Genomic DNA, 26,685 nt, shown 5'->3' with positions numbered 1-26,685 from the left:
ACCGTGACACATCAAGTATTTCGAGATGTACAGCTCTGCAACACATACAAGTGAAGAGAAGACCATACTTCTTCAGTTCCTTTCTTGCATCCTTCACATAGAACAGTCCAAAGCAATCCATGCCACAATATGTGAATGGAGGGGTAATTTCCATTCTGTCCTCTGGCAAATCTGCCATTTTTGGATCTTGTGTGTTCCTTCTATACTTCCTGCATGTGACACACTTAAAGATATGTGAGGCAACTGCACTGCTGCATCCAATGACCCATATCCCATTAGATCGCAATTCATTTACAGTCATACCTCTTCCTTGATGCTGTACTTTCTCATGATAATGCTTGATCAATAAAGAAGACACGTGACTTGTTTTTGGCAGAATGGCAGGATGTTTAACACGTGGATGAAGATCACTTTTTGTTAAGCGGCCGCCTAATCTCAGCACACCCTGCTCATCCAAAAATTGACTTAATTTGCATAGCTAGTTTGCTTTGTCTTTGGATTTTACGTCCTTGCATTGCTGTAAATTCTTGATTTCACTGCTGAATGCTTCTCTTTGGACCAATCTGATTATGAAAAGTTCAGCTTGTTGTCTTTCCTCAACACTTGTACTTCCATTGAGTTTGGGACCAAGACCCTTGACTTGCTTAGCATGACGTTTAAGACAAGCAATAGCCTTAACAGCTCTTTTCCAGTCAGAAAACTTAGTCAGGCGGTCCAACAATGTTCTATTTAACCTTGCACCTGGTGTTGAACATCTGAGCCCTTCGAAGTTCTGGATCATTGTCACTAACCTCTCCCACCTGAGCATCTCTGGTGGGTAGCTCCTTTTCCCACAGAAAGTCTGGGCCAGTGAACCAATTTGAAGCAACGAGCTGATCTGCCGATAACCCTCCCGAAGCATGGTCCGCCGGATTGTCTTCGGATTGCACATGATACCATTGGTTGAGTTGAGTGTTTCTTGACAGTTACTCTGAACTGAAAGTCATCAGAGGATACGCACCATTGCACACCCAGTGCTCTTTCTAGGAGCGGCTCCCCTAAATCTATGTCCAGCTCTTTGACAATGTCAGCACACTGTTCCTTTGGTATTGACTCCAATACCTTCTTGCTGTTGGGAATGAACTTGTGTAGTCTAAGCTTGCCTGCACTGCAGAACTCTCTCGCTTCCTTAATCAGCTCGATTGCCTCAGCATCAGACCTTACACTCACCAGTCCATCATCAACATAAAAATTTCTTCAGATGAACTTGACAGTGCTTTGGCTAAATCGATCCTGACCTTCTGTGGCTAGATGTTTAAGTCCAAAATTGGCACAGCCAGGTGAGGAAGCTGCTCTAAACAAATGGACTTTCATCCAAAAAACTGATGGCAGAGACTCGAGATCACCATTCTCCCACCATAAGAACCTCAAGTAGTCTTGGTCTTCAGACTTTACATGGAATTGATGGAACATTCATTCCACATCACACATAATAGCGACTGGGCCCTTTCGAAATCTACAAAGAACTCCCACCAAGGTGTTTGTGAGCTCTGGCCCTGTAAGAAGGTGGTCATTCAATGATATATCTTGAAATCTTGCCGAGCAATCGAAGACCACTCGCAGTTTCTCTGGCTTTTGAGGGTGGTATACACCATGGTGGGGAATACAGTGGGGCAAAAAAAGTATTTAGTCAGCCACCGATTGTGCAAGTTCCCCCACCTAAAATGATGACAGAGGTCAGTAATTTGCACCAGAGGTACACTTCAACTGTGAGAGACAGAATGTGAAAAAAAAAAATCCATGAATCCACATGGTAGGATTTGTAAAGAATTTATTCGTAAATCAGGGTGGAAAATAAGTATTTGGTCAATAACAAAAATACAACTCAATACTTTGTAACATAACCTTTGTTGGCAATAACAGAGGTCAAACGTTTACTATAGGTCTTTACCAGGTTTGCACACACAGTAGCTGGTATTTTGGCCCATTCCTCCATGCAGATCTTCTCGAGAGCAGTGATGTTTTGGGGCTGTCGCCGAGCAACACGGACTTTCAACTCCCGCCACAGATTTTCTATGGGGTTGAGGTCTGGAGACTGGCTAGGCCACTCCAGGACTTTCAAATGCTTCTTACGGAGCCACTCCTTTGTTGCCCGGGCGGTGTGTTTTGGATCATTGTCATGTTGGAAGACCCAGCCTCGTTTCATCTTCAAAGTTCTCACTGATGGAAGGAGGTTTTGGCTCAAAATCTCACGATACATGGCCCCATTCATTCTGTCCTTAACACGGATCAGTCGTCCTGTCCCCTTGGCAGAAAAACAGCCCCATAGCATGATGTTTCCACCCCCATGCTTCACAGTAGGTACGGTGTTCTTGGGATGCAACTCAGTATTCTTCTTCCTCCAAACATGACGAGTTGAGTTTATACCAAAGAGTTCTACTTTGGTTTCATCTGACCACATGACATTCTCCCAATCCTCTGCTGTATCATCCATGTGCTCTCTGGCAAACTTCAGACGGGCCTGGACATGCACTGGCTTCAGCAGCGGAACACGTCTGGCACTGCGGGATTTGATTCCCTGCAGTTGTAGTGTGTTACTGATGGTGACCTTTGTTACTTTGGTCCCAGCTCTCTGCAGGTCATTCACCAGGTCCCCCCGTGTGGTTCTGGGATCTTTGCTCACCATTCTCATTATCATTTTGACCTTGATCTCACCTTGGGTCAACACACCTGAACCACATGATTAGTTCGTTACCAGGCCTCTGGAGAACTGCAGGAGCTAATTTAGCCATTTAAATCAACTGTGTTGGTTGAAGGACATATCTAAAACCTGCAGGGACACCGGCCCTCGAGGCCTGGAGTTGCCCACCCCTGCTCTAGCTGATACTGCGTGGCTTTTTGGTTCCATCTGTTGCTTAACCAGTCAGGCAACTTGGCTGTCAGTTTTTGATTTTCAATGCCATCATCAAGAATACGCAGACTCTCATTGTGAGCCATGGCACATTCACAACTGTGTAAAAAGCCCACAAATTTCCTTACGTCAGCGCTCTCTCTTCACGCTGTTTTTGGCCAGTCATGTAATTTGTCTCGGCAGGCTTTTGGCAATCATAAAAGGCTGGCTGTATCGCTCATTGAGCAGTTCCCATGCAGCATCATATGCAGTATCTGAACCAATCAGAAAATAACCGTCTAATGCCTCTCTAGCCACTCCTCCAACAGATTTCTGAAGGAAGAATATTTTCTCTGAGCTTGGAATGTTTTTCTTTTCAATTAGAGCTTGGAAGGATGACTTCCAATTAGAGCTGGGCGATATGAGATTTTTTCATATCACGATATGTTTTTTTCATTTCAGGCGATAACGATATCTATCACGATATGAGCCAAATAACTATATTTGTAAGATTTAAATGTGCCGTTGCTCACAAGTAAAATGTGAAATAATCAGCAGCTTGTTTTTAAATATTTATTTCCCATAATAAGTTCAACAGGGTAGATGTACTTAAGGAACATGAGACTTTTTCAGATAAATAAAGGCAAATATTGCAAACTACACAAAAGGCAGCCGCTAAAGCGTTTAAGTTTCAAAATAGAACAAACGAAACAGACTAAATTGTCAATTCCACTTAGAAACAAAATATTAATTCTAAAAATAAATCTTAGTTTGTTTTACAGAAGAACAGACAAAACTGACTAACTTTTGTCAATATCAAATAAACTGAGAACTAAAAGGAAATTCTCAATCTCTCCTTGTTGTGTAGCTGAGCTTTTCAAACAGTTTTAACAGTTACTTTAGTCTGACAAAAGCCGAATTAGAGCTTCCAGTCAGAGACTGAGGCTACGTCCACACGTACACGGGTATTTTTGAAAACTGAGATTTTCCGTTTTCGTTTTAAAAAATAATCCCGTCCACACATAAAGGCAGAAATGAAGGAAAACGCTGCTATGAACATGCCAAAGCAGCAGGTGGCGATATATTCCTAACCGTGCAGAAATGTTGGCCAATCAGAAGTCTAGAAGCCTCGGTGGGAAAAAGTAAACAAGGCTGGGGCATAGAAGCAGAACCGAGTCGTATGTGTGGAGGGACAGTAACTGTGTGTATATGTAAGCATTTAAACACTGCAGAGAGTAGAATTAACAGTATTGTAGAAATTCATTTCACCGAAACAATAACGTGGCGCACAGTGTGACGCATGCACCAGTTTATTGTATTTCCAGACTTGCTTTCGGCACAATTTACAGTGCACGCTACTCTGTTTTTTGTCAGACTTGAAATAGCCGAAATACCTTCACACTACGGGACTTCTATGGCTCTTCCGTTCGACAATCTCTCCGGCATTGGAACCATCATCTGTTTTCTCTTCGGTCACGCTCGGTTGATTTTTCTAGTCGGCACACTCATTTCCTCCATTACGCGCTGGCTCCATTACCCGCTGGCTGCTTCCCAAACAAACACACGTGCGGCTTGGCACTTGTGCTGCACGTAACAAGTCACGCGACGTGACGCTGCGGCTGTGATTGGTTCGGCTCTGCGCTACTTAATTTGGATTGGCTGACCTTTTTTTTTTTTTTTTTTTTTTTTTTTAAAGAGGACAAGAGCGGCGAGGTCTATCGCGATAGCTTAATTTCTCTATCGAGTAAAAGTTATATCGCGATACATATCGTTATCGTTCTATCGCCCAGCTCTACTTCCAATGATTAAACTTGAGTGGATCACCACTAAAAACTGTGGGCTCTGGAATAGGTAGCCTATTTGCTGATATAATAATAATGGATTGGATTTATATAGCGCTTTTCAAGGCACCCAAAGCGCTTTACAATACCATTATTCATTCACTCTCACATTCATACACTGGTGGAGGCAAGCTACAGTTGTAGCCACAGCTGCCCTGGGGCAGACTGACAGAAGCGAGGCTGCCATATCGCACCATCGGCCCCTCTGGCCAACACCAGTACGCAAGTAGGGTAAAGTGTCTTGCCCAAGGACAGAACGACCAGGACAGAGAGCCCGGGGATCGACCTGATTGAGTCAGTCAGGCTATACAGACCTATAGGATAAATACTGTTTATAAATACATTCATATTATGATCATTCTCACTGTACTTTATGTATATATTAAAAGGAAAATCTTTGTGTATTTTATTGTATATAGTAACCCATGTGTCCATAGTATAGCATTTTCCGTTTTTTTTTTTATTTCCAGGCTATTTTTCTTATTTATTTTTTATTGTTTTCTAATGCATCTCTAATTCACCTTTTCTTGTTGTCCCTTGCGCTGCTGTAACAAGTGAATTTCCCCAGTGTGGGATTAAATAAAGTCTATGTCTAACATAAATACAGAGACATGGAAACATGGATTGTATTACTCTGATGGATGTATCAGAGCAACTTGGGGTTGTCCTCTTGCCCAAGGATTTTTGGCATGCAGACTGGGGCTAACATTGAGCCACCAATCTTCGGATTATTAAATGACCTTCTCTACCTGCTGAACTACAAAATGGAAATGATTCACTGAAATTTCTATTCTTGTTTAAAATAGAACTAGCCAGTTGTACAGCTACAGTGTAAAACAGCTTTGGCATTACTTGAATAGGTGGCATTTCTTTTTTTGATACTTTTGTAGTAAGCTCTTGCTCTTGTTCTTTTTGTCTTTTCCCCTATTAGGCGTGATCTACACCACTGATATGTTGGACCGAGAGAGCAAGGACTCCTATTGGCTAACAGTTTATGCCACCGACCACGGTGTGGTTCCTCAGTTCACCAGTATTGACGTATTTATCCAGGTGGAGGATGTTAATGACAACGCCCCGTTGACTTCTGAACCTCTGTACCGAACCTCAGTGCCTGAGAATTCTCCACGTGATGTTTCTGTAATCCAGATCGAGGCTCAAGATCCTGATGCCACACTCTCCACTACTGCTGAGAGGCTCAACTACCGCATTATTAGTGGAAACCCACAGAATTTCTTCACCGTCAATACCCGCACTGGTGAGAAAGCATGTGTGCATCTTTCATCAAAAAGGTAGTGCTATATGTTAACATAAGCAAATTTAATTAGAAACCAGGAGTTGTAATTATAGGTTTAGGTTATAGGTTATTTTTTTCACTAATGAATTATCTTTCTTTTGTCTGCTGTGCATAACAAGTAGCAGTAACACTTACAGCTTGGTAATAAAGTGATAATAGCAGGGTAACAAGGCAGAAACAAGAACCTAATAATATGGTAATTTCTAAGTTATTACCACTAAATTACAAAGCAGTAACCAATTACTGCGACAAAATGTTTCTCCCACTCAAAACGCTATGTCCAGATGAACAGAATCAACCTTTAGGGATTTACTTAGCTGGATAATTGAGCATGCATCAAGACATCCAAGTAATTTAATCCTAACAACAACGGTTACAATTGAGTAGAAGTATACTGAAATTCATGTAATTGGATAATAGACCCCCAAAACTGGGGGTAATAATGTGGAAATAAAAACATCCCCATGAGGCAAAACCAATTAGTAGTAGGTCTCTCAAAGTCCACCATCATCTCCACTGTCTTGAGCAGGGTGAGCTCCAGGTATGACATGTTCAGTTTTTTCTTAAGGAAGTACAGGAGAATGTCTATGGTTTAAAATATGTAATTGGCTTCAACAATTGAAATTACAAGTTTACAGCGCTGGACCTCGGTGTGAAATCAGCCACCTGCCTCACATGAAGGATGACCTTCAGATTGGGCTATACAGTTTTACAATAACAAGTATTATTATGACTACTTCCGGAAGCGGCATGGCGGTCCCTCTGTCTCCCTGTGAATCTTCTCCTCTCTCCGTTCACATCTGACCTCGCCCGTATCTGCTCCTTTCCTGGAATAAAACAGAGAAGACGCCTCCCTGCCTATACTTGATTATTAATATTATCCTACTGATTCTATTTATCTATTCTATTTATTCTATTCTGTCTAAGTTTGGGACATTCTGTTCGGACTCCCTTGGCTCAGAAAATATCATCCTGACTGTTAACCAGTTATGTGTAAGCATGTTCTGGACCAGACAGTGGATTCATGGATGTACCTGTCATCCATGAACTTAAAGAGTTTCACAGATTATTCTCCTGAGGAGCATCCATTAGTGTAGAGGGAGAAGAGCAGTGAGGAAAAAACATACCCCTGGGGGAGGCCGGTGCTGATGGTCTTAGTGGGATGTGATGCTTTTTCAGTGCTCACCTGCTGCTTGCTTGTAGTCATTTAATCCTTTGGTGGACTTCTTTGAGATCAAGATGACAGTGGAGCATTTGAAGCAGGAGGGGACTTCACACAGCTCCAGAAATCTCTTAAAGATGGAGGCCAGTTGGTTGGCACAGACTTTCAGATAGGAGGGAAACACCATCAGGTCCTGGAGCTTTTCTAGTCTTCTGTCTCTGGAAGAGCAGACACACATCGTCCTCAAGGATCTTTAATGCAGGTCGGGGGTCAGAGGGGAGGGGGATGAGGGCTGCAAGTAGTTTTTTTGTGTAGGCATTAGGTGAGGGTGAGCCGGTGGGAGGTATGAATGATTGTCTTTCAAATCTGCAGTAGAAGGTGTTAAGGTTGTTAGCCATTCGGCTTCTCTTCAGGGTGCTGGGATGCACTCCTGTAGCTGGGGATGTGCTGCAGGCCTCTGAAAACTGGTGTAGGGTTGCTGGCTAAGAAGTTGTTTTTAAGCTTCTCCCTTCAGTTCCTTTTACCCTGATCTTCTTGCTCAGCTCATTTCTGGCCTACTTGTACAGGGCCCAGCCCCTGCTGCTGTAGGTCTCCTCCTTGGTCCTTCTTGGCGCAGCTTCTTCAGAATTGGAGTGAACCATGGTTTGTTATTATTGCATTTGCAAAAGGTCTTAGTCTGCCCACACAAGTCTGCACAAAAACTTATGTATGATGTCAGTATGTTCATTCAAATCGGAAGTTGCAGCTTCAAAAACACTCCAGTCTGTGCAGTCAAGGCAGGATTGTAATTTGTCCCAAGTGCTTGGTCCACTTCTTCATAGTTTTAAGTTAAGTTCTTCATAGTTTTTAAAATAATTAAAAGTATTAGTCATTGTATTGCCATGTAGATATATCATAGACAGATCACTGAAAAATATAGCCATTACAGACGTAGTAATGCTAATGAGAGGAAAGACCAAAGCATAAGCCAAAACAAGTCAAAGCTGGCCGACAGTTTGAATTGACTGATCTAGCCTTCGTTCAAGTCCGCCCTTACTTCCATGTTTTTCCGGTCGCCAGCACCACGGTGTGAAAACTTTAAAATGGACCCAGAAATGTCGCTCCATTTTTTGTACATTTTTAGTTCTCTTGGAGCTAGAAAAACTTTGTCATCGCCGGCATGTTTTGTACCTTAAGCTCATCAGAGACAATCATATGCAGGTAAAATAATTTCCTTTAATCTACACGCATTTAGGAATTACTAGTTTCATGGATAATTTCAGTGCCTGAATGATTGTGCACATTTACTGTTTCATATAAAATGTGTAAACTAAATCTCTTTGAAACTTATAGAAGAACTTTTTCTATTTCTATTTATTTTCTATTATTCATTTGATCCTGTAACTTATTTGTGTGCATAGATAGGCTGTAAAAATGTCACAAAGCTGAAAATATTGTTATTTTTGAGTTCACAAAAAAGCTTAGTTACACAGATAAAGTGTATAAAATTTAAGTCTTTTCACAACTTATTTGTATATTTTACTTAAGCTTAATAATCAGAATAATGCTTTAATCTCTTCAAATGAATGAAATCATACCTTTCTACAAAAACTGTTTATGTTGTTCTCCACCTTTTCCTTAACCAGACCAGACCCTTGTCCTTGTACTGTAGGATTAACCTGAGTGTCCCAGTCCTGGACCGTTTTTTTAACCAGGAGGATCCCAGTCCTGATTTTTGTTGATGTATTATAAATATTCTTGTTTTATTGTTTTTGTTATTTACTTCAAACATATCACCAAAAGGTTAATTCGGAAAAATCAAAATTGACTCTAAAAGTGTATTCCTCTCCCGCATTACCTCCGTCTTCGTCCGCGATTGTTATAAGAAAAATCCTCCTGTGTGACCCGCAATGAATCATGGGATATGGTAGGCTACCAAGGATACACGCAACTCAACCTTCAAATCTGGGGAAAAGTAGGACGCATTTGTTGCCACATTTGGAGGACTCTTCAAATTTGGAAAGCTTTCGTCGCGTCACTGTGACATAATTGCCCAAAATTGTGGCCTACAAATGCTACCCCTGAATTTGGACACAGCATATGACTATATTAGAGAGTTGTTTTGATACAGAAGGAATCAGGGCTAGAAGATAACCCAGGTATCATAATGTAGGCATGAAGGAGACCTGTCTTCTGCTATAATTTGTTTTGACGATCCACATAAGCCTGGAATACCACCAGGCATACCACCCTTTAGAGTTGACCCAAAATGTATAAAGTGACGTTAACGGCATAACTGCATTAACGTGGCAAATCTCAGCACTAATTTTTAAGTTATCTCCAGTGAATTATCAGCAAACAGATTTCACATTTCCTAAATTCTTGTTTGATAGTTTAATTGTTGTCTACTGTTTATTTCTCAGGTCTGATCACCACAACCTCCAGGAAACTGGATCGTGAACAACAAACAGAGCATATTTTAGAGGTAAGGAAAGATTTGTAGCTTTAGAGATTTAGAGATGAATGAAAAATGTTCAGCACCTGCAAGGTGCAAGGCTCCAAGGTGGTTGGTGCCAGTTAGGGTGGTAACCCCCAAAGCAGATGGTGGACAGGGAGCCATCAGGCTGAAAAAAAGTGTCCGTCGGACTTGATTAGCCTGCAGGAATTCAAAATCAGCCAATGGGTGCCAGCAGGCCAAGTGGAACACAGCTTGAGCAGTGGCTGAAGCAAAAATTTGGTTTTGGGAAGAGTTTAGTGAGGCCATGGAACAAGACCGTCAGACTGCCTAGAAGTTAGTGCCAATTTCAACTGAGGCGATGAAAGGCTCTAAGAGTTGTAGAGTTTTCTTAATTGACATGTCTCTACAATGTCACATGAAAATCTCTGTTGATACACTCAGGGTACGTACGGGTGCTTGAAATCCTTGAAAATGCTTGAATTTTAATGTTGTCTTTTCAAGGTTTGAAAAGTGCTTGAATTTCAGATGTGGTGCTTAAAAGTGCTTGAAAGTGTAACTGTATTTCATTCACAATAAATAGCTATCTGATTGAATAATTTTCTTATCAGGTAGAGAAATAAAATGAGTCGCAAAATGTAGAGGCAAAATTTCCCCGCCTGGGCTGCCTTGCCCCTCTGTCTGTTTCAATATATGACCCCGCCCCTCCCTCGGACAGTCGGGGATGAGTGCGCTAACATACCTGTAGGTTGCTGTTTTAATGAGTGTTTGATGGAAAACAACAATGGCGGAGTTTGCGCTCTCCAGTCGCATGATAGGTGAGTGCTAGTAAATAATTTTCCAGCACGTGTACGTTACACATGCTATTTAAAAAAAAAAAAAATATGATTATTATTTTGCTAACTATCAAACTCTCTGGAGAAATGATTGATGCACTGAGTGTGATGCCTTATGGCAGCGCTATTATGGAATATGCTGTGAACTTTGCTAACATTACTTAGCAGTGATATGAGTTAATTTACTCAAGTGAAAGCTTTAAACAACGGTAAAAACGGCATTTTCTAAGGAGAGCGCTAGCAAACACGCTTTGCTTGTGAGTGTGTCAGTTCTACTAGTGAATGTGACAGATGCTGCAAAAAAGCCACCAAAAGCAGATTGAAGTGTAAACCCTGAGTGACACAGCTGCTGTCAGAACCTGCAGGTTTATCCCTGTGCTGTTCTCATCTGTGTTATAGTGGACACAAACTATTTTTTGGAGTTCCATAAGTAATTTTTGTGCCTTCTTATTTGACGCAGAACACCTGATTTTTCTGTAAATAGTTTGAAATGGTTATATAAAAAACGTCTGAGCCTTGGCTGCATTTTTAGGTAAATAGTACCATATAACTTTGTTGTTTGCAAAACTTGTGCATATTTTTAAAAATGTACAATTTCTATTTGGTAAATGGTAAATGGCCTGTATTTGTATAGCGCTTTTCTAGTCCCTAAGGACCCCAAAGCGCTTTACACAACCTGTCATCCACCCATTCACACACTGGTGATGGCAAGCTACAATGTAGCCACAGCCACCCTGGGGCGCACTGACAGAGGCGAGGCTGCCGGACACTGGCGCCACCGGGCCCTCTGACCACCACCAGTAGGCAACGGGTGAAGTGTCTTGCCCAAGGACACAACGACCGAGACTGTCCAAGCCGGGGCTCGAACCGGCAACCTTCCGATTACAAGGCGAACTCCCAACTCTTGAGCCACGATCGCCCCATTTGCATTTCAAGTCATGAAAATGATCTGTTAAACATGCTTGTGGTTTTTACAGGCAAAAATATCACTTTCTACTTGTATTTTAAATTTTGTCTGAATTTAGATAAATTGTGCTGATACAGTATGTCAAAATGAGAAAATAACAGATTGGCAAGATAAAAGTTTTTAAAGGTGAAATATAGAGGCCAAATCAAAAGTAGTCAAAAACAGCCAATTATATCCTGGACCCCAGGTTTTTGGAGTATTTGAAATAATGGTAATATGACTGATCCATATGGTCACAAAGAATAGCCTCTTGTTTCTGTGCTACCAAAGTTCCCCGGCTTTCATTCAAAATGTGTTTATCGTCAGCACCGACACATTAAACTACTTAAACATTATGAATGTCTTCAAGCTCACACCGAGGCCTGTGGGGCACTATCAGCCACTGAGACAGTACACACATTTATATGTGCATTTGTATATGAATATTTCATACTGTAAGGCTGCCTGTTTATTTAAGGGAGATGAACAAAATACATTGGAATTGTACATAATAATATCACAGATGATAAATTCAATAGATTTTAAGTAGATACTTGTGCATTCTTAAAGTCTTATATGTTGAATTGAACTATGTGATCTGTTCAAAGCCTCCCAGTCAGTGCTGCTCTCCATGCCTGTCTGACTGTACATGATGTTTAAAGGTGACGTTTAGGACTTCAACAATAATACAGACAGCAATGTAGTTAGCAATAGAACAGTTTTATTGGGAATTAACTTAAAACAAACATCTGTCTCCTATTTTTTGTCACACAGGAAGGAAGCATCAATTTCTGACGAGAAGACTTATTTATTTCTTTTTTTTGTGTGGGGGGGGGGGGGGGGGGTTCAACAGGAGAAGAATATCTCTAACAAGTTGATTTGTTCACATTGTCACATCTTAATTTTTAAGTGAAATGTGCATTTTGAGTTTATACATTATGTATATAAGGCGACGTTTCCTTTTGCAGTATTTTTGTGTGGTTTGTTTTTCTATTTCTTAACAAAAGGTGAGCAAAGGTGTTTAAGTTCACCTAGGATGATTTGTCCTAATTTTCACATGGTCTTACTGAGGGGATGCAAATTGAAACATGCATTCTTTCTTTTGGGGGGGGGGCATGTGCTGGAAAAGCTTGAAAAGGGACCTTGAAAGTGCTTTAAAAGTGCTTGAATTTGACCCTAAAAAAGGCGTATGAACCCTGTACACTATATTGGCAGACCGGTTTGGTGGTTCCCATCTTTAAGGAAGAGGACCGGCGAGTGTGCTCCAACTATGGCGAGGTCACACTCCTCAGTCTTCCCAGGAAAGCCTTACCAGGGGCTGGAAAGGATAGTCCGTCTGTTAGTTGAACCTTGGATACAGGAGGAAAAATGTGTTTTTTGTCCTGGTTACAGAACACTGGACCAGCTTTTTACCAGCTTGAGGATATCTGAGGGTGTGTGGGAGCTTGCCCAACCAGTCTACCTGTGTTTTGTGGACTTGGAGAAGGCTTTCTACCTCAGAACATTATTTGGGAGGTGCCTGTGGAGTATGGGGTCTCTGGCCTGTTGCTGTGGGGCATTCGGATCTTATTTAACCAAGAGCTAGATTTGCATTGATGGCAATAAGTCAGACTTGTTTCCAGTGGGTGTTGGACTCCAGCTTCCACTGAAGTGGTTCATAGCTGAGTGTGACGCGGTGGGAATGAGAATAAGCACCTCTAAGTCTGAGGCCAAGGTCTTTAGCTGGAAAAGGGTAGAGTGCCCACTCCAGGTAAGGGATGAGTTGCTGCCCCAAGTGGAGGAATTTAAGTATCTCGGGGTCTTGTTTACAAGTGAGGGGAGAGGGGAGCAGGAAATCAACAGACTGATTGAGGCTGTGGCTGGAGTGATGCAGATGCTATACTGGTCTGTAGTGGTAAAGAGAGAGCTGAAAGTACGAGGCCAATCCCAAAAGTAAGAGCCCCAATTTTTTTAGAAATACAAAAAACTGTTTATTTCCCATAATATTTACATAATTTTAAAGCTTGAAGACTTATCTATTTGTCTACATAATCGCCATTTCAGTTGATGAATTTTTGTAGAGGCTGTGGCAGTTTTACAATGCCCATGTCATGCCTGCTCACTGCTGCAGAATTGCCTTCTGAACAAATGTTCTTTCAACTTTGGGAACAGATGGTAGTCACTGGGTGCGAAGTCCGAACTGTAGGGTGGGTGGGTGATGAAGTTTTGCAGGAGAGCGACAGTTTGACGGGTGACCTGTGGACACACGGTGTCGTAGAGAATCCTTGGACTGTAGGAGAAAGCCAGAGTACCTGGAGAGAACTCACGCAAATGCAGGGAGAACATCCAAACTCCACACTGAATGACACCGGGCTGATGGTGGAATTGACACCAAAGGGAGGACCTTCTTGTTGTGAGGCAACTAATCTCTGTGCGACCGTGCTGCCACAAATTGCATTATCGTTATATTAAAAAAAATTAACAACTTTAAAACCTGTAATTTAAAAGCTTGATTGATGTTAGAACAAATGAATTCTTAAGGCAATTCAGCCTGTATTTTGGGACTATCCTCTGCTGTAAGGCAAGAGCTCATATGAAGGACATGTAATGCATCTGACAGAACCCGCTGGGCCTGTCTGATTACCGACTGGTTGTAAATGCAGGGGTGGGAAAGATCTTCAGTCCTCCCAGTCACCTTCATGGCAGACCGCACCAGACACAACAGATTAGATTTTGCATGCACAGAGCAATTGCCATACCATGACAGGGCTCTAGACCAAATTTTGACGGACACACCGTCAGGGCTCACCGATTCTGATGTGTTTACGCAGTGTTTACGTCTTTTTGCGTTGATTCTGAGCTGGAGGTTTTGTCTCTCTCCAACCAAAATTCACCGAGCGAGCAGCAAAAGAAGCAGCAAACTACGCTTCATATTTGATAAATGTCGTAATGGAATCACTGCTGTTTTGCCTCCACCACGATAAAAATCACACTTCATGCACAGCTCTCTCTCTCTCTGTACTTCAAGAACAGTTTCCCGTCTCAAATCTCTGTTTTCTGCATTATTCATTCGCTTATTACCCACCAGTCTACCGTGCGCCTAACTTTTTAAAGTTAGGCGTACCGGTGCGCCCATGGCAAAAAGTTAGTCTAGAGCCCTGCATGATAATATGCCACACCCTATGATGCTTTCCAGTACAGCCTGATAGAACTGAAACATTATTTTCTGATTATGTCAAGTGAAGTCAATTTTTTTTCTCTTTTTCAAACACCTTTAGTCTGTGTTAAAAACAAACTAACTAACAAACAAACAAAAAACAAAACGAGAACACATTGTGGTCATTGCAACTGAAGAGATAATCAAGTTGAATCCCAAGATAAATTTAGGATTTGATATGATTGATTTCTTCATTATGGATAAACAGTGGGTTGTGGTCTCCTACTGCTTGGGGGTCCAGCACCATCTCCTTAATAGACTCGATGGTTATCTTCACTTTGTGATGTTACGTCCAGTAAGGGTATCAGAATTAGACTATTGAATTGTATGTGCTTTCTTTCACTGACATCCAGTTGTTGACTATTAGCCTATTTCAAAATGTATTGCATTGAGTTAAAATACAAATACAAATACCTTTGTTTGAGGACAATTTTCCCTAACTGGAGCTCCTTAAATTTTAATTGAAATGCTACCCATAATAATGAGTGTGCCTTGGTTTGAGTAATGCTTTGTCCTGTAGTCCATATCAGCTCTTTGGTCTGCAATACCAGATTATTCACTGAACACTATCCTGATAGCTACTGTGTCTCATCTATTAATGCTGACTGATATTCTCCTGAGATAAGCCCAAGAACAGTTGTGTCATCAGCAAATTTAATAATGCTAGATAAATGTGAAGGTGTACAGTGTACAAAGGAGAGCACAACCTCTAAGAACTCCAGTCTTCAATGTAATGGAAGGAAGGAAGTATGGGGGGCAGGCGAGGAAGGTGGAGGAAATTTGACATATTGAGTCAAAAAGTCCTTGATGCAGGTGTGGATGGTTGGGACAAAGCCAGTGTGTTTTCTGACTAAAATATTTGGGATGATGGTAATAAAGACAGTTCTAAAGTCAACAAAGAGCATCCTCTAGTTCTGTCAGTGGTCCAAATGGCTGAAAATGGAGTTGCTATGGCGATAACATCTTCAGTAGACTGTTTAGCGCTATTTCTGTTCTGCTAGATCGCACCTGCTCTGCGTAGTCACCTGCACAAAGTGCAGTATAGTGAGTCAGGATGTTTGATTAGAAGCCAAGAACAAAATATTTGGGTTGTTCTTTTTAAATACTTCAAACTATGTAATAGTGACTGCATATCAGATATTTTGTCCCAACAATGCTTTATCTATCCAACCTCTTCTAAATTTCACTCTGGCAGTCACTTAATTTTAAAACTAACTATTGGTCTCAATAAGCTGCACTTTCTAATTGTGAGGGACCAAGCAGCCAAGGCATAGAGGACACAGGCAAAAAAAAAGTCTTCAAAAAGGGTTTTCTTTATTTTAACCCTCAAAAAGTTCAAAAATGACAAAATTCAAAAACATAATTAGAAGGCCCATAAAAGAGGTCAACCGAATATAACTCTACAAAAAGTAATTTCCAGAAACTTAAACAAAGTGGACACAACTTAACTCACAAACTGACCTAATTACAAAGACACATGAAAGTAGCTTTTATAGTGGTTTGACCAAACCATTTTCACACAATAGGGGGGAAAACCAAAACACTTTAATATTAACTAAGCACAGAATAACCTAACTAAACCTAAAATAACCCTGTTCCTGATAACCACATGGTCTGTCCTGCTGAGCAGGCATTTTGTTCTCAGAGTCCTCAGCCACACCTTTTTCCCAGACCAGGAAACAGCCACCACCCAAAACCAGGTAACTCAAAGAAAGAGAAACATAATTAATATAACAAAACATTTTTAGAAAAACCACACAATGCTACTATGTGCGCGCCTGATAATATCAGTTAGGTTTAACCAAATGATTAATGAATTATATTAATGAAGAAAACTGCAAAACAAACGAATAAAGTGAACAAATGGACTAATTTACTAATTAATGTTTGGGGGACAATCTCTACTAGAACAGCATGGTTGCTTATGTGTCATGAAAGATCAAGTTTGTGATTAGGAACACTGTATATATTTTTGAACAAGCCTTTCTGCCCATACAGGTGTTGGTGTCAGATGGTGGCCCTAATCCCAAGCAAAGTACTGTTTGGGTGATAGTTCAAGTCCTGGATGAAAACGACAACAAGCCCATATTTCCTGAGAAGGTGTATCAAGTCAAACTTCCAGAGAGGGAGCGTAGAAAGAAGGGAGAACCAATCTATCGGGTGTTTGCCTATGACCGTGATGATGGGCCAAACTGTGACCTCTCCTACAGCATTGTGGATGGCAATGAGGATGGGAAGTTCTTCATCGACCCCAAGACAGCAGTGGTATCTTCACGCAAGGCCTTCAGTGCAGGGAGCTACGACATCCTGACTGTATGAATTTTTTAAAAATTTGTTAAACATGTCTGCTCTGTGAGTTCAAGAACATTTAAGTTGTATTTTCTAAACTCCAAATCATAAATTAATCGCTTAATCTTTGTTGTGAAGGACTTGTTTGAGGCAGGTCTGTCCATTTCTACAATCAGGAAAACATATTCTCTGAATCTAGGGAATGTGTGTAAAAGATTCATTGTGTATTTACTTTTGTTTTTCTTGATGATCTTGATTTTAGGAAATGCTCTTTAAAAATATTTCTTCATCATTAAGGTTGCCTGAACAGCACTCAAAATAACAGAGTTTGGTGCTTATTTAATTGATGCACACTGATTTTAGTTTTGTTATCTGGCTTCTGACAAAAGAATAGCATTCTTCAAAAATGCTGATTGAAGAATGGGATGCCATCTCACAGCAGTGTGTGACCAAGCTGGTGACCAGCATGAGAATAAGGTGCCAGGCTCTTGTGGCTGTGTGTAGTTTTTCCACATGCTACTGAGTCCCCATTTAATCTAATAAAGAATGCCAAACAAGAGTCAATAACAGAATAAGCTGTTTGGAAGTTTTTCAAGGGCACAACCCATTTACTCAACTCTGCTCCTAAACCCACAAATGCATTTTCCTTACAAATGTGGCAAGGTTTCCGATGCCTGTTTATTGTGACCATGGCAAGAAGTGTTGTTACAACAAAGAAATAATCAACCAGCATACCAAAACAAATAAGGAAATCTAAGTTTTCAACTTGTGGAAGGTCTGTATTTGATGCCAGCTAAAAACCGAAAACACAGCAAACACGTTAACGTTTAAAGTGATGAATACTGTGGACTTCAAGAATGGCGTGATATAGTTGTGGGGTATATTGTATCATAGCATATGGAAATATTTTAGTCTGCAAAAGACCCTTTGCCTTTCTTTTCCTCTATGTTCAGATCAAAGCAACAGACAATGGACGTCCTCAGAAATCCTCCACAGCGCGACTGCACATTGAGTGGATCCGCCGACCGCCAGCTCTCACTCTACCGCTGATTTTTGATGAACCATTCTACAATTTCACTGTGATGGAGAATGACAGGGTGGCTGAGATTGTGGGTGTGGTATCTATGCAGCAGAGCTCCACCCCTTTGTGGTTTGACATCACAGGTAAAATGCCCCTGTAATGGAGTATGCTTCGTAAACCACTTGAGGGTTTTGTTGTGTAAGGAAGGGTGTGCTCAGGTTTGATGCATGTTGTGTTGGTATAAATTAGGTACAGCTCAGACACAGTGGTCTGCATGGTATGTTCTCCCCATCCCAGTTACCATAGTGACAGCTTCTCAGATCCCAGTTCAAGTAATCTGTTGGTAGTCTAATATGGATTAAAATCAGGATGAAACTTAAATTAGATACATTTGTTTATTTTTCTCTCTTTGTTTTAAAAAAAAAGGATTGTTTCATTGAAGTATTCACAGCTATATTTACTAAGCAGGGCAATTTAATATTATGCTGCTATCACAAAACAAATGTCAACTAGAGGGGAGTGATCAACTAAAACTGTGTTAATTAATAAACATAGTTTAGCCAAGTTCATTGCAGTAACAACCCACATTGTATCAGAAGCAGCACAAATTACCAGATCAAAAACAATTAGACTTTAGAGAGTGAGTAATGTATTTAAAACAAACAAACAAAAAAAGACCGTATTTGTACTCTGACAGGTCTCTAGCTGTGATGTATTGTTGGCTCCAATCAGCCCAAAATATATAGATAAATGCGACAGGGGACGACAGACATTCCCACAATACACTTTTTGTCTTTCTAGTCAGTGTACATTAACCTGGAGATACCTTCTGACTTGTGCTTCTGGCTCTCCTTAGCTCTGCCTCTCTTTGTATTTTTTCTCTGTTTTCTGTCCATGTCACTCTCACTTCAAACACATTTTTCTCACTTCATTTGTGTGTAATGATGGTTTCTCATAATCTGAAACTTGAAAAAATGTGTTTTAGTTATTTAGGAAACAATATGAAGAAGGTAAACATTTTATTTAATTTTTTTTAAAAAAAGGAAAAAAAGGATAAAACATAGAATATTTAGCATTACAGCAGCACAGGTAAGTCAACTGAAAGACCATGTAGTGTGTGTGATCATGGGTATATGTGATCATCACTTGTAAATTTGGCAAAAGACACAGACCAGGAATCCCAGCTGATGATGCAATAAAAAACAACTGCACTTTCATGTTATTTCCAATGTACAGGGTGAGCCATTTATATGGATACACTGTAATAAAATGGGAATGGTTGGTGATATTAAAGTCCTGTTTGTGGCACATTAGTATATGTGAGGGGGCAAACTCCTCAAGATGGGTGGTGGCCATTTAGAAGTCGGCCATCTTGGATACAACTTTTGTTTTTTCAATAGGAAGAGAGCCATGTGACACATCAAACATAAGTTTGATGTGTCACATTACCAATAATGGTAATGTCACAAGAAAAACAATGGTGTGCTTGGTTTCAACATAACTTTATTCTTTCATGAGTTATTTATAAGTTTCTCTTTGTTCACAGCCATTGACATGTTGAAGAGGTTAACACGTGAGGAGCGGATCGAAATTGTGTTGATATCTGGTGAACGCAGTAACCGGGTCATTGCAGCAGATTTCAGAGCAAACTGTCACTAATGAAGAAACATCAGTGGCTGTCCTAGCTTCATTCAGCAAGAGCCTACAGTGTAACACTCGCCGCATGTCACTGGAGAGTGGCATTAATCAAACATCCCTTCGGCAGATATTAGCTACTCACAAATGGCACCCTTACAAACTCCAGCTACTGCAGCATCTCAACGAGGATGACCCAGATCGGTGCAAAGAATTTGCAGAATGGGCAAAACAAAAATTGGAACAGGGCCCTCAGTTCACGCAGAAGATTTTGTTCAGTGATGAGGCAAACTTTTATGTGAATGGTGAAGTTAACAAACAAAACCACCGCTATTGGTCTGACACTAACCCACATTGGATGGATCCCTCCAAGACTGTTGGAACAACAAAAGTGATGGTTTGGTGTGGTATATGGGGTACAACGATAGTGGGTCCATTCTTCATCAATAAACTCAATGAATTTTTCCAGCAAGAAAAACTCACATTATGGGTGCCAGGTCCGAGCATTCCTAGATGAACAGTTTCCTGGAAAGTGGATTGGTCGTTATGGGCCAGTTGAATGGCCCCCAGGGTCTCCCGATCTGACCCCCTTAGACTTTTATCTTTGGGGTCATCTGAAGACAAATGTCTATGGTGTGAAGATACGAGATGTGCAGCACCTGAAACTACGGATACTGGATGCCTGTGCTGGCATTTCTCCTGCGGTGTTGCTATCAGTGTGTGAAGAGTGGGAGAAGAGGGTTGCATTGACAATCCAACACAATGGGCAGCACATTGAACACATTTTATAAGTGGTCAGAAACTTGTAAATAACTCATGAAAGAATAAAGTTATGTTGAAAACAAGCACGCCATTGTTTTTCTTGTGACATTAGCAATTTGTGTCACATGGCCCTCTTCCTATTGAAAAAAGCAAAAGTTGTATCCAAGATGGCTGACTTCTAAATGGCCACCATGGTCACCACCCATCTTGAGGAGTTTGCCCCTCACATATACTAATGTGCCACAAACAGGACTTTAATATCACCAACCATTCCCATTTTATTACAGTGTATCCATATAAATGGCCCACCCTGTATATTATTTTAACTTCAATAACTTCAAGCAAAAAAGCATTTTCTGATGGATAAACTACACGCATAAAATATAAAAATTTTCCCCAAGTGATCATCCAGTAAACCTTTCAGCCTTTCTAAATACATGTTAATATCAGAATGGGTTAAAAACCTTACAATTTGCTCTGTAACCTTTTTCAGACTGATAGATGTCAATAGCTTTGTTTCTCAACTGTTTCTTCAGATAGTGGTATGATGTGTTGCTACTTGAGACCTTAACGTACATCACTTTGTTGGACAGGTTCTTTTTCATTTCTGTGCTTGATTCATCAGTAATCAGACCTGAGTGTGTCTAATGAAACTAAACTCAGTGTGGCACAGGAATGACGGACCTGACCACATAGTTTGCTCTTTTTAGCACTTTTTATTCAGTTGCTGCTTTTCGGCTACACCCCACACAACAACCACAACCTCAGGTCCCAGCAAGTCTTTTGCAGGGGAGGCATGATGAACTGATGGAGCTCCGGTGTGTCAGCCTCCCCTGCAGCCATACCATAACACCATGCCCCGCCACACTGGTTAATGATAGTTAATTCATGATTTAACAAGGGAGGCAATTACTTTTGCACACAGAGCTAGGTAGGTTTGGGTGCCATATAATGTCATTATGGATTAATAAAGTATTCTAATTCTGATGGCCCGTAATAAATGCAATCATCATTTAGTGACAAATATGCAAAAGAATAAGGAATCAGGATAAAGGCAAATACTTTTGCACAGCACTGTATAAACCCAGATAGTTCTTCTCCTTTCTTTTGTCCTTCCCCTGGAGGCTCTCTGACCTTTCTGTCTCACCTCATCTTTCCTGTCTCTTCTCAATGCTTCATGCCCATAAGGTCCCAGGTCTTTCCGTGAGATGTTCTATATTCTGCAGAGCACTTGTGGCAGGAACTGTTCCTCAGAAGGTATCTCCCTTCCACTACTGCTATTTTCTGCCTTCTCAGCACCCTATTTTCATTATTTTTCTGTCATTCTTTATTTTACTGTTTTTGCACCAATGATGCACCCCTCTGCTTGTTATCTGTGCTTGTGGTGCCTGTGCTATAACTGATTAGTTGGATGTGGCTGGTTTTTCGAATGTGCGCATGTGTGTATGTGTCTCTCTCTGTGTATGTGTGAGGCAGAGAGAGAGAGATGGATGGACTGTTGTAGCCAAGATTAGTTGAAGGGATGCAGGTTTAGTAAAACAATACAAAAAGGGGAAAAAAAAGGGAAACATTTTTTTTGTCCAACCTTATAAACAGTACATTTGCATAATGACTGAAACTAGCTCACTGAAGGAGCAATGGACTGGAAGCGCAGTTCCTTGATCTTTAATATGCAAATTCTCATGACAGTTGATGAACAACTACTGACCAAAGCCCATTGATCAAAGACCACTGATCAATGGACATGAGTACAATTCACAGAAAGTTGGGGAAATGGCTGCAATTACAGCATTGTAAAAATGGTGAAAAATCTACCCTCAGGCCCCCTCCACATTTCAGAGATGGTCTTTCCCTTTTCACGTAAATGCCCCCCTTGACTCCCTGCTCAAACCAGCGTTCCTCCTTGTCCAGGATGTGTACATCCTCATCATTGAAAGAGTGTCCACTGGCCTGTAGGTGCAAATGGTGTGCGGAGTCCTGGCCTGACGAGGAAGCTCTTCTCTGTTGTGCCATCTGCTTCACTAGAGGTTTTTTGGTTTCGCCGATGTATAAATCATTGCAATCCTCCTGGCACTTAACAACGTACACTATATTACTCTGTTTGTGTCAGGGGACCCAATCCTTAGGGTAGACCAATTTTTGGCGCAGTGTTTTTTGGGGTTTAAAAATCACAGAGGTGTTTAGAAAAAATGCGTTTCAGCTGTTCTGATACTCCTGACACGTACGAGATCACTACAGGTTTTTCGTGTTGGCAGCAGTTGTCCTTCTCTCTTGGATTGGCTGGAGCTTTCTTTAGGTGACTTCCTAGCTTTGACAAATGTCCAGCTGTCCAGTAGTTGTTGATCAGTGGTCATGAGAATTTGCATCAAGGAACTGACCTCCCAGCCCATTGTTGCGTGGGCTAGTTTCAGTCATTATGCAATGTACTTTTTATAAGGTTGGGGAAACCAGCAGTCAGTTCAGACTGAAGAAGTCACTTGGATGAGTGACGAAATATTTTTCCCACTGAAAATGCTACGTCCAGATAAACAGAATCAGCCTATTGGGGTTTACTTACCTGGATGATTGAGAGAGCATCAAGACATCTTCAATGCACCACAATGGTAGCCTGATATCAGACAGAATTGTCACATAATATTAAACAGAGGCTGTCAACTCAGCTGTATAGAGTGGGGAATCATAATGAAGCAGTTAATTTTAAATTGTAGATTTAAGCTGTTCTTCATAGTTTGGGCCACCAGATGCCACAAAAGAGGACTGTGGTGAAAAGCTTTGAGTAATGATCCCTTTTTTCAATATAGGCTTCAATGCTCCAGAAAGCTTCATTGGGCCATTAATACTAACTTGGGTGAACTAAAGGTGAGCCATTTATAATGGCCGGTGGCAAAGTACACATAGGTGAAGCATAATGTTCCAAATAAAACAAAAAGCAGCAGATGGCTGCCCCTCCTTGAGGCTGGCTCTGCTGGGGGTTTCTTCCTGTTAAAAGGGAGTCTTTCCTTCCCACTCTCACCAAAGTGCTTGTCCATAGGGATATTCTGATTGTATTATATAACTGTATTAATGTAAGATCATTTTCCTTGCCATATAAAGCACCTTGAGGTATCTGTTGTTGTGATTTGGCATTCTATAAATTGAATTAATTTGATAAATAAACAATAACAACAAAAAACTAGAAAACTAGAATGATACTCCCCCCCACACACACACACACACACACAGATTCAGTTACTCTGTCCCATTTGTTTCTTTGTTATACCTGCATCTCTCCATTCCTTTTTTCCCCCACTGGTCTTTTGCTTAGCCTCTTGATACCTACATTCACCCATTCACCACCGGCTTGCTATTGTTCTTACTTTACTTTTTTTTTTACTCTATTTTTCATTCTCATTTAACCCCTTCCTGGGGTAAAAGAGACAATATGCAACAAGCAAACAAAGCTGAGGGTTATTCAATACACATCATAATTATTAAAAATAAGAATAAAATAAATACATCTGTCAGCAAATTATGAGCATTTAATATAATATTAATTAATACTGTTCACCTTTCTCTACATGTTCACTGTCAGTCCATCCCCTTCATCTTTTTCTCTCTTTTGATTGCACTTTGATTGTTATTTGTGTCATTTCTTATATTTTAATCTGGCGGTTTGCAGAATGGAGGGATGGCCTGAGGGCTAGCAAACCTTCCTTAGAATCCAGCTACTCTGCAAGTCTTTTTGCCACCAAGACAAGAAAATGTGACAGCAGTGCCACTGCCATCTCCCTCACTCTCCCCAGACTGAGTGAGATCTTCCTTTTGATGTAACATCAATAATTTTAATTACGCTATTTATCTCTTTGTGGTAAAATAGTTAAATAGTTTAAAGGAGACTAGATAACTCTTCCTCTAACACTTCATTCTTGATGAAAGGTGGAGCAGGATGGTGACAAAATAGGATTAACCAGAGAGAGAACAGGAGTGAGGGTGTCTTTAATCACTCCACCGCTGTCAACAACTTGATACAATTTGTGCTGTCCAGAAACATCGCCACTGCATTAGTCATTTGGGAGATTGATTCCATACCTCCATACCCAACCAACTCACCCACAGGCGCGTTATAATCCCCCACTGAGCAGCTGACAGCTAGAACCAGCTTCATGGCATGATTGCTAGTCAGCTGCCCCCATTTCCCAACACCCTAGTCCACCAACTTCACAAAGCAAACAAAAACTAGGAAAAATAGCCAAAAACAAAAATAGATGAGAAATTTTTGCAATAACACACTCAAACTGCAGCACACTCTAAGCAAAAGGGAGGGGTACTACCAGCATGGAAAGTGTTTTTGCTTGTTGCTTTAGTGTGTTACTGTGATTCTTGCTTCATATTGGCATTTTATAGCATATGCTGTATATTATATATTATTATATGTAATCTGTGGTGTATAGGAGTTTGTGATGTGTGTTTGTGTGTGATGGAAGAGCTTAAACCTGTCAGCAGCCATCCTTTCCTCCTTTGCACTATCACAAACTCTTAGGCAATGGTCTCTAGTCATGTTCTCTGCCCTTATCCCAACACTGCACTGGTTAATTTACTGATTAGGATTGTACAAAAAAAACCCAAAAAACAATTCATGCATTTCAGGACTCAGTAACGCATACGCATGTTTTACATGACTGGAACCCACTGATCCACAAAATAAAATTGTGTGGTTTTTGTGTTTATTCACATATTCATCATAACTCGTGTGCATTCAAAGTAGGTATGAGCTGCATTTTTTGGCCATCCTTTCTTGCTTGACATTTGTGCTGTGGTGCAGGTGGGAACAGTGACAGTGTGTTTGATGTAGCGAAGACTGTGGGCACCATCATCATTGCCAAACCTCTTGATGCTGAACAGTGCTCCTTCTACAACATGACAGTGCAGGCTACAGATGGCACCAACACTGCATATACCCAGGTACCACTTTTCCTTTATTTCAGCGTTGCCTACAGTTTGGTACATTTCAACTGATTTTGTAGCACAGTCTTGTGTCAAAACGTGGAAAAAATTTCAAAATGTGGACTTTATTGCCTTTTAAAATTGGAAAATATTCACCAGATAGGAATTGGTACATATGACCAGATAGATAAAAATCATGTTTAGGGACATGAAAATATTTCAGCTAAATTATTTACATGTAAATTCATGGAACAGAAAGATTGTGTGATACATTGGGGTGGCTGCAGCTCAGGAGGTAGAGCAGGACTGTAAATGTGTATGAATGTTAGATAGAAAAAACAAAAAAAAAAAGTTAGATAGCATTTAGGTAGAAAAAGCAGAGAAAAAAGTGCTTGTATTAATGGGTATGAATGAAAGAAACATGTTTTATAAAGTGCTTGGAATGCTCCAGTAGAGTAGAAAAATGCTATATAAGAACCAACCCATTTACCAGAAATGTCCAGTAATGCAAACCAGTAAGTTAGAGGTTGTGATTATGTCACCAGTTTCCACTCCCATCATGTTTGTAATGACAAGAAGTGTAAGTTGTAAGAACTTTATTTTACCATTCCACTGGGTTTACAGAGGATAGGAATGAAAAGAACAATTAGTGTTTCTATTCAGACTATTCAGACTGGTCCCCTTATTTAGAAATACCTTCCATAATAATTCTGACATTTGGATTACAATAGATTCCTTAGGCAGGGTGGTAGACAAACGTGGAGTCCTGGGCCTGTGTATCCTCAGTAATACATTCGTTTTTGGGGATGTGGAACATCACGTCACTGGTGGGGAAGGAATCTGAGCAAGTGCAGGACATGGAGTGCTACCGAATAAATATACCTCAGTGTATAGTAAGGGTTCTGGAACCATACTCCTGGAGAATGGCTGGACTGTAATCATTTTCTGGAGTGGCCTGTGGTGAGAGTAGCTGGGTGGGTGTGAGGACACTCACAAGTCCCTGGCTAAAGACCACCACCACATTACCTCTGTCCATGCCCAGAACAATAGTTCAGAATTCCCAGCCTTCTTTGAGTCTTTAGTTAGTCTGTCTGGGGAATTCATAGTTCTCCCAAGAGATTTTTTCACTCATGTGTGCAAATATGGAGCTGGAAAGGTGTGCTTGGGAGGAATAGCCTGATAAACCAGTGTTGTGTTTTGTTTTTTTTTATTGGACTTCCGTCATAGGTATGGGTTGGCCATAAAAAACACCATGTTTGAATCTAAAGTGGTGTACTTGGTATCATAGCACCTTATGCCAAATTTCAGTGATCTGTTTTTTTTTAAATATATATTATCTGATCTGAGGTCATTTGTTTTGGACATTTGGATAAGGAGAAAGAGCTGTCAACTCATGACTATCTAGTGATGAATTGGGTCAGTAGGCTAGGAAGAATGCCAGATATACCTGGAAAACAGACTAGGAATATCTGGTGGA

The 26,685-nt window shown here is 40.7% G+C and overlaps 1 protein-coding gene across 6 annotated transcripts in view; it reads left to right on the top strand.

The window, feature by feature from the left end:
• Window positions 1-26,685, top strand: part of fat3a (FAT atypical cadherin 3a) — a 180,488-nt gene that overhangs the window by 66,246 nt on the left and 87,557 nt on the right. For 3 of the 6 annotated variants that reach the window (XM_085379828.1, XM_085379826.1, XM_085379825.1), the window contains exons 3-8: window positions 5,642-5,965; window positions 9,569-9,630; window positions 16,577-16,891; window positions 17,821-18,031; window positions 21,474-21,542; window positions 25,087-25,226. In XM_085379828.1, coding sequence (XP_085235954.1) covers window positions 5,642-5,965; window positions 9,569-9,630; window positions 16,577-16,891; window positions 17,821-18,031; window positions 21,474-21,542; window positions 25,087-25,226 — 1,121 coding nt within the window. The remainder of the gene's footprint in view (window positions 1-5,641; window positions 5,966-9,568; window positions 9,631-16,576; window positions 16,892-17,820; window positions 18,032-21,473; window positions 21,543-25,086; window positions 25,227-26,685) is intronic. The other 3 variants (XM_085379830.1, XM_085379827.1, XM_085379829.1) reach the window with 2 other exon arrangements.

Source organism: Rhamphochromis longiceps, linkage group LG14 (genome assembly GCF_057381845.1).
Source record: "Rhamphochromis longiceps isolate RC_006_pf linkage group LG14, R_longiceps_female_GT1.1, whole genome shotgun sequence".
Classification (NCBI taxonomy): Eukaryota; Metazoa; Chordata; class Actinopteri; order Cichliformes; family Cichlidae; genus Rhamphochromis; species Rhamphochromis longiceps.
This window is presented reverse-complemented; position numbering and strand designations above follow the sequence as displayed.